At 51.7% G+C, this 10,628-nt stretch overlaps 1 protein-coding gene across 1 annotated transcript; it reads right to left on the bottom strand.

The window, feature by feature from the left end:
* Nucleotides 1–386: 386 nt before the first annotated feature.
* CCR7 (C-C motif chemokine receptor 7) lies at nucleotides 387–7,653 on the bottom strand. Its single transcript, XM_058041812.1, has 3 exons — nucleotides 7,644–7,653; nucleotides 2,736–2,785; nucleotides 387–1,451 (listed from the first exon to the last, which is right to left on the bottom strand). Exons 1-3 carry the CDS (start codon nucleotides 7,651–7,653, stop codon nucleotides 387–389), a joined length of 1,125 nt encoding a protein of 374 aa, XP_057897795.1.
* Between the last annotated feature and the right edge of the window lie 2,975 nt (nucleotides 7,654–10,628).

A 10,628-nucleotide genomic window follows, 5' to 3' on the forward strand; every position in this document is an offset into this window, starting at 1 on the left:
CTTGTTAAAATCAGCATCCAAAGCAAGGCTGATGCTCCCAGGCAGTTCTGCTGCACCAACGTCTGTTTTCTCTTGGTACTTGTCGCTTTTAGGGTAAATGTTCTATTTTGAGCGTTTCTCATTTTGACAGGGAAAGACTAAGCTGAAGGTGAAATGACAGGAGGAATTGCAGACTCACCACCTCTCCCTTGCTTTGCTGTTAGTGACAGCTCTGTTGTGAAGTCTCTCCACCCATGGGACATTGGCCAGCAGCCCTTGCTGCTTGAAACAGGAGGAGGCTCCTGCATTTCCCCCTTCTCTGCAGTGTGGCAGGTCTTGCTCTGCCAGGAGTCCAGAAAACGTCCAAAACAATTTCAAGCTCCACCAAGGCGTGCCTGGAGCTGGGCTCACGGGGAGAAGGTGGTGGTTGTCTCTGTGTCCATGGCGAAGGAGCTCCTCTTGTTGTCACGGCACGAGGTGAGCTGCCGGAGGCGCTCCTGGCTCAGGCAGCCCAGCTCCTTCAGCAGCTTGAAGAGGTCGGTGCGGAATTTGACGCCGATGAAGGCGTAGAGGAACGGGTTGAGGCAGCATCGGAAGCAGGCCAGGGTGTAGGTCACGTCATCTGCCACGTCCAGCTTCTTGCTCTCCTCACAGGAGCTGGTCTGGTTGAAGGCTGAGATGGTCTTGGCCAGCATGACACCGTTGTAAGGCAGCTGGAAGACGACAAAGACGATGACCACAGCGATGATGACCTTGATGGCTTTGTTCTTCTCAAAGTTGCGGGCCTGGAGTAACGTTTTGATGATGATGAGGTAGCAGAAAGACATGACCAGGAGGGGAATTAAGAAGCCAAACACCATTTGGGACACTTTGATGCCAGTGTTGAAGGTCTGCAAGTCATCAGCAATGATGGAACAACGGGGGCTGCTCTCTGAGTCGTTCACACCACTGTGAACCAGCTCAGGGATGGAGAGGATGAAGGCCAGGAGCCAGATGATGAAGCAGGTCACCTTGCTGATGAAGATCATCCGGGGCCGCAGGCGATGGGCTGAGGCAGCCTGGACGATGGCAAAGTACCTGTCAATGCTGATGGACAGGAGGAGCAGCATCCCACTGAAGAAACTCATTTTGCAGATGCAGTAGACAGCTTTGCAGGCAGCAGGCCCAAAAAGCCAGTGTGTGGCCGCGCTCGCGGCCCAGAAGGGAAGGGTCAGCAGGAAGAGGATGTCTGCCATAGCCAGGTTCAGCAAGTAGATGTCTGTCATGGTCTTCAGCCTCTTGAAGTAGATGTAGGTGAGCATGACCAGCCCGTTCCCCAGCAGCCCAGTGAAGCAGATGAGGCTGTACATGGCCGGGAGGAAGGCAGCACGGAAGTTTCGGACCTCCTCCTTCTCACACAGGGACTCGAACATGCTGTAGTCGATGGTGCTGTTGGAGTCATAGTAATCGGTGACATTGTCCCCAGCACAGAACTAGAAGAGGAAAAAGAAGAAGAGTGTGTTGGGACAAGGGCTGTGTTGGCGGTGTGGCTGTGCAAGGAAAGGAGCCTGGAGAGAAGTCCCAGGGAGTTCCCAAGTGCTGTCTCATGCCAACATCACAAACAGAGCTGACACTACCTCGTGGCTGAAAGTGTTTCCCATAAATATGTGAGGTCTGGGGCATTTTGGGGGGCTCCAAGTGGGAATTCCACCAGAAATGTTTCGTGCTCGGCCAAAGTAACATCTGCAAGCCCTCAGATGTGTGGCAGCTTTCCACAGTTTTCCAGGACCCACCTCCAGCTGTGTGTGCACAGCCGGCTGTCAGATAAAATGTGAGAAATAAAGCATCCTTGAGCTAAATTAAAAATCAACGGAGGTGCCTGTGAGAACGTGAGGAAATGCAGTGAGTGCAGCAGGAAGCTGCTTCCGTGTTGGGCCAACATCTCATTCAGCCCCCGATTTCAGTTCTGATTATTCTCGTTTCATCTTCCTACACTGCCATAACCTGTGGGGCAGACAGAGCCTGCGGTATCCGTGCCCTGCTTTTGTGACTTATTAGTCTCCAGAACCTTCTCCCCATCTCACAGACATGAAAGGTTTCCCCTGGATACCCCCACCCATTATCGGAGAGCATCTGGGTGCTCTCCATCTCGGCCGGTTTGGCTTTCACCACATCCTGCCAGGCTGCCAGCAGTGAAAGGGAAAAGCAGGGGCTGCTCTGCTCTGTCCCAGACAGCCCCACGGGCTGGGAGGTGGCCACTGCAGCCAAAGGACCAAGGACACCAGGACCTACCCCAGGTTTGGGAGCAGGTCGTGGCACAGCTCTGTGTTTGGGGTCCTCCTTGCTGGGCCAGGGCAGGATGCTGAGCTCTTCCTCCTCAGGTCCATCCCTCTCAGCTCTGGGTTTGGTCAGAGCCAGCTCCTTGACCAGGAATTTGCAGGGAGCAGGAACTATCTGCTCCCTGCAATCAATGTGGTGCACTCCTATCTGTCCTGGAAATGCTCATTTTGGGGCTAAGAATGGACTCACACAGCTCAGGACATCTGAAAAACTGCGTTTCCCACCATTTTTCTCTGCTTGGTTTTGTTTCTCGTGTTTGTTTTTCTGTAGCTGGGCTCTGCTCTCACCTCCCACCTCCCCCAGCTGGATCCTGGGGTGAGCAGCTGTGTCCCCACACATTTCTGGGACTGTGGGTGGCTGCTCTGAGTTTTTGAGATCTCCCTTTACCCACAGCACAAACCAGCTGGATTTCAACAATGTTGTTGAAAACATCTTACCTGAAAAACGAGTGGCAGGCTGAAAACAAGGGTGGCCTTTAGCTGCTTGCCTAGGGAAGAAGGAGATGCTGTGTTAGTGGCTGACTGGGGGTTTCCACATGGTTCTTGCTTTGAAAAAGCAGTGGGTAATGCTGTCCATGGCACTGTGAACCCTGCAGAACCCTCACCACTGAGGAAACCAGAGCCTGGGGAAGATGCCAGCAAGATAACCCAGGGTCATGAGCGTTGCTGTCAGAGCATGGTGGAGTCTCAGGAGTTTGGTCCCTCTGGCTTCATGGATTCATGGAACAGTTTGGGTTGGAAGGGATCTCCAAAGGTCATTCAGTCCAACCCCCTGCAGTGAGCAGGGATGTCTTCAGGACCCTGTGCAGTGAAAGCTGAGAGCTGAGGACTCTAAACTTGGCCACAATGCACCCATTCTGATTTTATCCATTATTTCTTCCCGCAGGCAGCCAGCAGCCTGTTCCCTTGTGTCTGAGCAGTGAGGGTGCAGCTCAATCCATGTGAAAATACCCAGCTGTGAGGGCCATAAATCCGGCCCAGCTGTGCCCGTGTGGTGTTTGGGCTGTGGAGAGGAGAGCTCAGCTCCCCTGGGACAGATAGAACTGGAGCTGGCTGAAATTTATTGCTTGCCTCTAAATGTCAAGAGTTGGCTTCTGCTGCCTTGGGATGTGAAAATACAGGATGCTGACAGCTGGGAGGAAAAGCTGAATTTAGAGCCAGGTATGGTGGTGGTGAGAGCAATCTCAGCCGAGCAGCTCTTCCTGCTGTGGTTTGCAGGGCAGGGGCCAGGGAAAGCTTTCTCCTCACTGGTTTTACAGTTCCTACCAGCATCTACCTCAAGCAGCTGCCGCTGAAAGTTGCTCAGCTGGAAGGTGGCAGTGAGACAGCCCTGAGCTCCACTTGGGTGTGAGGAGGAGATGTGTCCCTCCCTGAGGGGTGCCTTGGCCCAGGATGTCCCTCCAGGCACGGGGTGGTCCCTGCAGCCCCTCACTCCCTGTGGGTTTTCTGCTCTGGGGGTGCTGAGCAAGGAGATACCTTTGGCTTGCTCCTCCTAGCACTCTGCCTTGCTCCTCATGGCCTGGTTGTTCATGAGTGTGGCTGATTCCTGTGCTCAGTGCCTGCTTGGTTGCAGTTTTGTGCCAGGCTCCTGCTCACGTTGCACTGCACCAGGGCATGATGAACTCCCACTGCAGGCAACTGCACCAAGCCCTTGTGTTAAGTCACATACAACAGCTTCACTAATATCAGACAGAGTTACCTGTGAGTGGGGATGTTTGTGATACCTGAGGGTGGTGTGTGGCTCAGAGAGATCCTCAGCCACGTGGGAAACTCGTGGTGCTCATCCCCAGGCCTGTGTGAGCACCTCCCCTGAGGCCTCCTGGAAGCCCTGTCTCACCTTCCCCCCTGATTTTCATCTTTGATGCTCCTGCAGCTGTGTGCTCAGCTGTGTTCATCCTCTCCTCACCTTCTCCAGACCCTCCTGGGGGTATCTGAGGGGTTCCCATGGGAGCTCAGGAGGAACCTGGGGGGACTCAGGAGTGCAGGGCAGGGACTGAGGGTGAAGGGAGGCTCTGGCTGCTCTGTCCAGCCAATGCCTTTCCCTCTGACCAGTCCCAGACTGCAGGAAGAGCTTTGGTGTCTGCTGTGGTTGTCACCCCTCTAACTGCTGCCCTGGCTTTTGCATATGATACAGGAAATACACGAAAAGCCCCAAGGACTGGGACCCACCGGGTGGGTTTAAGCAAGCTGTGACTGCCCTTCCTGCCTGGAATACAGAGTCCCTGACCCTGCAAACACCACAGCAGCCTTTACCCTGCTGCTGCACCTTCTGAGCAGCCTGCTTTCCCTGGCACTGCTGGAGCTGGAGCTCCTGGCTGCCTCTGGATGGGTGATGAGTTCCTGTGCTGGCAGCTCAGCCCCAGCAGGAAATTACCCCTGTGGCTGCTGGATGAGAGGCAGAGAAGAACCACCCTCATCCCATGGAGGAAAAGCATCCACATAAACCAGACTCCATCCTCTCTCTGTGGCTTGGTTTGCAAACTCCGGGTCCAGCCCTGACTTTGCCAGCCCCAGCCCCAGCCCTGGTGAGGGCTCCTTTGCTCTGCTCTGTTTTCTTATCACCCTGTGAAGGTCTAGAAAAACAGGACTGAAACGTGACTCAACCAACTCCTGAAACAGTTCAGCTGATATCATTCCTTTGAAGATCATCGTAAGTTTCTTTTTTCTCCACTTTTTCAGTTGCTGTTTCAACTGTCTTAAATGTCAAACGACTTTTCAAAATGAAGAGAGCCCTGTGCTGTTTCTGCCCCTCTTCTGTGCCCCCACCTCAGATTACACATTTGCAAAAGGACAACCACAGAGGCCCTGCTGCCTCCTGCTCCCTCTGTGCCAGTTTGAGCACATCGGTGTCACTGGTTTCAGTCAGTCTGGACAGGACTTGCATCTCCCCAGCTTGTCCTGTGGTCTGGGGCAGTGGGCAGAAGCAATTATCATGACAGGAGTCTTGCCCTGCAGCTTATCAGGCATTTTAGGTGCATTTCTTTACTTTTTCTTTCCTTTTTACAGCTCCTGGCAGTTGGCTGCTGTGGGTATTTTCTTCAAGTTTTCTAAAAGTTTTGTTCCTCAAAATATTGAGGGAAAAAAAAAAACCCTCTCAAAAGTCCCTGCAGCCAGTTGAACTAGAAACCTCATTTATAAAAATACACCAAAACCCCACCACAGCCAATGAGTCAGCCTGGCCCTACAGCCCCGTGGCAGCCCCCTGTGTGTCTCAGCTGCTTTGAGACCATTCCTGTCCTGAAGGACCTGGAAATGGATGGAAAGTGGAATTGCTCCATGGGAGTGAAGGAAAGGAGGGATCTGTTCATGACAGGGGATGGGAACCCCTCAGTTTTACAATTTTCCTCCACAGACCAAGCCCAAAGTGGTGGGGGATTCATCCCTTGGCAGCTGCTGAGCTGTTCTGGCTCTCTCAATAGCAAAGAGAAAGAACCAGGTGGTTTTAAGCCCCAGTTCAGCTGCCTGGGGTTGGCACCTGGGGTGGGCACTTGGGGACACTGCTGTGGCAGAATGGGGGTGAATTTTGGACAGGCAGATCCCTCCCAGCTCATCTGGATCTCCCTCAGCATCAGCTCCTAAATGTGAGCAAGGTAAGAACAGCTGCAGGGGCAGTGAATCCCATCAGGTGCACCCAGAAAGGCCTCTGACAGTGGAAATATTCGGTGTCAGGACACCTGCCTGGAAGAGGAGAGAGACACAGCCCTGAGGGTGATTATTGAGATCACACAAATGAGCAGGGCAGCTCCTGAGGCTCTGGCTGCTGATACAGACAAGGGATGCACGAGGGCAAAGCAGGAGCTGGGAATGCTTTATGGATCAGATGCACGACAGAAAAACAGGAGATGGGAATGCTTTAGGAAGCATTGGCGAAGCTGAGCAAAGCTGCTCTGGCCAAACCCTCGTGGTGAAAGAAGGTTTTTTGGGCCACCTGGAATTGCAAAGCCTCAGCACACGTGCAGGCAGTGATTCACCTGCTCTCTGTGTGTGATACATGTACCAGCTTCTGGTGCCCCTTCTCCAGCAGTACAGGAGGCTTTTGGGGGAAGAACCAGATATTTCTGAGAAAAGTTAATCATACTTAAGTGATCTAATGAGTATTGGCAGTTAGCAGCCTGTTCTCCCCCTTCCCCTCCTCACAACTGGCAGAGGAAGGACACTGTCATCTCAGGAGTGAGAGGAGCCAGTGAAACCCAGTCATGCTCTTATTTCATGTGCTCACTGATCTATCACAGAAGAAAGTTAATAATTATCGACCTCCACTCCTTTCAGGAAACTGTGAATCAAAAGACGAGATAAGGAGAAAGAAGCAAGTAAAAAAATTTCCTGCAGAAGTGAGCCAGGTGTGTTTTAAAGACAGCACCACGGTGGTGCATCTTCCAGGAAAATGAAATATTCCTCTGAAATACAATAGTAGAACAAAAAACCCAAAGCAGGAACATTAGCATAATCTGGTCAGGTTCTCACTAACTCTTTCTTTTCCCTGTCCTGATTGACCTTTCCCAGGAGCTGCCCCCAGACACTGAACCCCTTGGAACAAGCAGCCCACAAAGCACCCACAGGATGATGCAGAGGCCAGAAGTTTAAACGAGAAGAATGATGTGTGGTGAGCAGGTCCAGTTTGGTGTTTGTTTGGATGCAGGCATTCCAAAATCCAGGAATTTCCTAAGCCATTGATTGCCAGAGGCTCTGAGGAGAAAGAAAACTCCCTCACTCATACCCTGCTCCTGCTTGGAGGGTCCTGTGGGACCTGCTCCCTCTTTTCCCTGCATCCCCATCTCTGGAGCATCCCCAGAGCTTCCTTTATTCCCCAGAACTTCTTGCATCCATCTCCAGAACCTCCTGCATCTCCAATGCATCCTACTGCCCCCAATGCTCCTACAGATATTTTAAAATAGAAATAACTTGCAAAAAATGGATGGACTTAATGAACAAACTCAGCTCTTCTTCCTCCCAATTCCTTGATTGATTCACTGAATTAAAATGTTGCCAGGGTGAGTGTTCTCTCTCTCTCTACATATCTCTATTTTTTTAAATTAAGAACACAGAAGAAAAGGTGTGAATTATGCAAGATTCCGTTTGCTTCGGAACAAAAAGACCCCTTAAAATTGCCAATTGCCTCCCAACCTCTTTTTGTGTTTGTTTCTGAAGTGATTTGAGGTTTTTGAGCTTCTAAAACAGAACTATGATTATCTTTTTTTTTTTAATAGTAAAAATGAGGAAGGTGAAAGTCTTTTACACTGTTTAAGTACTCTAATAGAAGTGCTCTGCTCCTGTGTCACAGGACAGGGACCGGGCATCATGAACAAAGCTGGAGGCACAGCCCAAGGCTGCAGCCCAGGTACTCACCCCCATCCATGGTGTGGTTCCAGCAGGATCGAGTCACAGAGGTAGGGAGAGCATCACCCACTGCAGCACAGCCTGCCCTGCTCCTGCCAGGGACCCTCCTCGGGGAACTCTGATTTATATACTTCCTGCCCCCCGTGAGGAGCTCTCAGGCACCCTGATGTCACTGGCATGCAGCGGACCCTCCTCCCCCTCCTCCTCCTCCTCCTCCTCCGGTGTTCAGAGCTGTGCTGAGCTCTGGGGCTGCTCAGGTGCTGCTCGGCGTGCTCTGCACACCCAGAGCTGTCACTGACACTTGGGGAAGTGGAGAGGGCTCTGCTTTTGGGCTGACACATGAGGAATGGTCTGTGGTGAAGGAAACAGACCTGGGAAGGAGGCTCTTTCTTACCTCCCCTCTCCAGCAAATCCTGCTTCATCAGTGGAGCCCTCAATGCTGGAGGAAACAAGGGATCCCATCCCATCCCATCCCATCCCATCCCATCCCATCCCATCCCATCCCATCCCATCCCATCCCATCCCATCCCATCCCATCCCATCCCATCCCATCCCATCCCATCCCATCCCATCCCATCCCACCTACAGACCTGTTTTGGGAAGGCTGTTCAGGATGAAAATCTCAGTGCACAGGACTGCCCATGAGCTGCTGCTCACTGCCCTTCTCCCTCCCTACACTCTCAGCAGCTCAGTGACTTCCCCCCTTTCTTTTTCTGGGTGTTTTTGTCTTCCCCAGAAGGTTCTGCACTTTGTCGGTGTCATGCCTTCCCCCAGAGCAAACCAGTGGCTTTCGTTGGGTGTTTGCTTTTTGTTTGGATCTACCTGTCCAGCCCAGTTTTGTTTGGTTGGGAGTCAAAGAGGGCTCTGCTCTTGAACAGACGCCTCAGATGGAGGGGTTGTTCCTCAGACAGAAATGTCTCCAGCTCCTCACAAACTCACTTTTTTCCTGAGCCAGGCTCACCTAGAAGTGATGCCTTTGGCATCTTGTCCTCTCTGTCTTATGCTCAGTGCTGTTACTGCTGCCAGGTGGAAAAACAGGGCACCACAGGATGGAATCCCAGCCTACATTAAATATACCTGAAGCTGAGGGTAGTTTTGAGGGTTCTGTGGGCTGTTTTAGGTCCTTTTTGAAGACTCAGATCCAGTTTCAGACCCCCCCTTGCTATGATCCCAGCCCGACTCCAAACCCTTCCCAGTGCTGCTGTGGTTCTGAACCCATTCTGGGGCGCTGAGAGGTACTCAGGGTGAGGATTTTTGGGGTTTTTGGGGCAGAGTTCTGGGGCAGGAGAGCTGTGACAGTTTTACTCTGCTCACACAAGGTGACCCTCCCTCTCCTCGGCGCTCTCTGAGTGCGCGGCACCGACTCCTCCGCACCTCAGCCGGCACTTATCTCACCCAGCACTTATCTCAGGTGCTGCTCCCATCTCTGCAGCTATTTATTGCTCTGTGTGCCTTTGCTCACCAGGTAGGCAGGCAGGTACCCTGCCTCGAGAGCTTTATCTCATAACCACTTCCCTCCAAGGAGGACCTGAGATGAAAGGCTTCCCTTGGGTACCGGCAGAGTACCCGGAATCCAGGGGTGTAACAGAGGCTTCACACCAGGTCACAGCTCTGCCTGGGATGTGCAGGGGCCCCTCGGGGTGCTCTGTGCTCACCCTGCTCCAGGGAGAGGCAGCAGGCAGAGTTCTGGTGGATCCATCCCCATTTCCATGCTGGCTGAAGCCAAGGGTGAGAGAGGCAGCTTGGTTTCTGCACATGGTCTCAGGATTCAGCTTCAAAGTTTTGGTGCATGCTAAATTCTGTGGTGTTAGAGCCCATCCAAGCAAACTGTTTTTTCTTAAAAATAATGAGAATATTTAAATTGGAATATTTAAATGGGAATATTTAAAATAAACAATTTGTCTGTGTATGACACCGAACCTCTTGTACAGCCACGTTTTACACCCAGAGGGTTCTCAGAACATTTATTAAATATTTGCTTAATTTGATTGTGTATATTTTCAGCCTATTGCCTGAGTGATTCCATCTCTTGGACACATTGCCTGAACTTGGGTGCCCCATGAGCTGCTTTTCACAAAACTGTGATCCCGTGTGAGCAGACAGTGCCAGGCCTGAGCTGTGCCCATGAAAACCATTGCACTGTGCTACTAGAACCTCTTTGTTATTCCAAAATTAATTAACTGTATAAAAGGAATCAAATTACCAGGTATTCCAGTCTCTGGGTGCCTCTGCTCCCCTCCAGCACCCAGGAGAGTGATGTCAGTGATTTAAACCTGCTGCCAGGCTGCAGCAGGAGCTGGGTGCCAGCTTTCATCCATAAACTCAAAGAAAACGCAGCCCCTGATAAATTCCACAGGAAGTTGCTCAGAGAGATTTTGGTTCAGTTCTCATTGGTTCCACTTGAACTGAAATATTGAGTTGAACTGAACTGTGTAATCCTGAATTGTCTTGACATTAAATTGCAACTCACTCAGCAATGGAACATCACAAGGAAGTTAGCTCTGGTTTCCCATCCCTGGCCTGTGTGTAAAACTGGAATTCCTGTGGGATGTCCAGGAATTCAACACAGTCTCACAGACATCCTGAGGTGGGAAATACCCCAGAGCTCCAGGAGAGGGTTCCAAGGTGCCTCGTGCAGGCTGGGGCACCTTGGAAATCAGAACTCAGGGCTTTGCCAACGGAGAAGGAATTCAGTCTGAGAGAAGCACAACACAGGATGTTCTTACATCCTGGATTCAAAACTTTTTCATATTTCCCACCAGTTTTGCTTTAGGTGATTTGAGATGGACACACCAGCTCTGTCCCCCTGCTCCTCCCTTTGGCTGACATGAGCCATGGGAAGGTTTGTCCCCGTGGCTGGAGGAAGCCAGGGGTGCCCAGACAGAAGCGTTGATGAGTTCAGGGTGCCCTTTCCCAGCTGTACTTCTCAGTCACATCCTTGCAGTGACATCAGGAGGGACCCTGATGTCTGTCCTGCTGCTCCCTCTGCCCGGC

The sequence above is a fragment of the Melospiza georgiana genome, chromosome 28 (genome assembly GCF_028018845.1).
Source record: "Melospiza georgiana isolate bMelGeo1 chromosome 28, bMelGeo1.pri, whole genome shotgun sequence".
Taxonomy (NCBI): domain Eukaryota; kingdom Metazoa; phylum Chordata; class Aves; order Passeriformes; family Passerellidae; genus Melospiza; species Melospiza georgiana.

Excerpts from the sequence above, each read along its gene's own strand:
- CCR7 (XM_058041812.1), bottom strand. Across the intron at positions 1,452-2,735 it reads GCCTGCCACTCGTTTTTCAG|TTCTGTGCTGGGGACAATGT; the intron begins GTAAGATGTTTT and ends TTCCTCTTCTAG.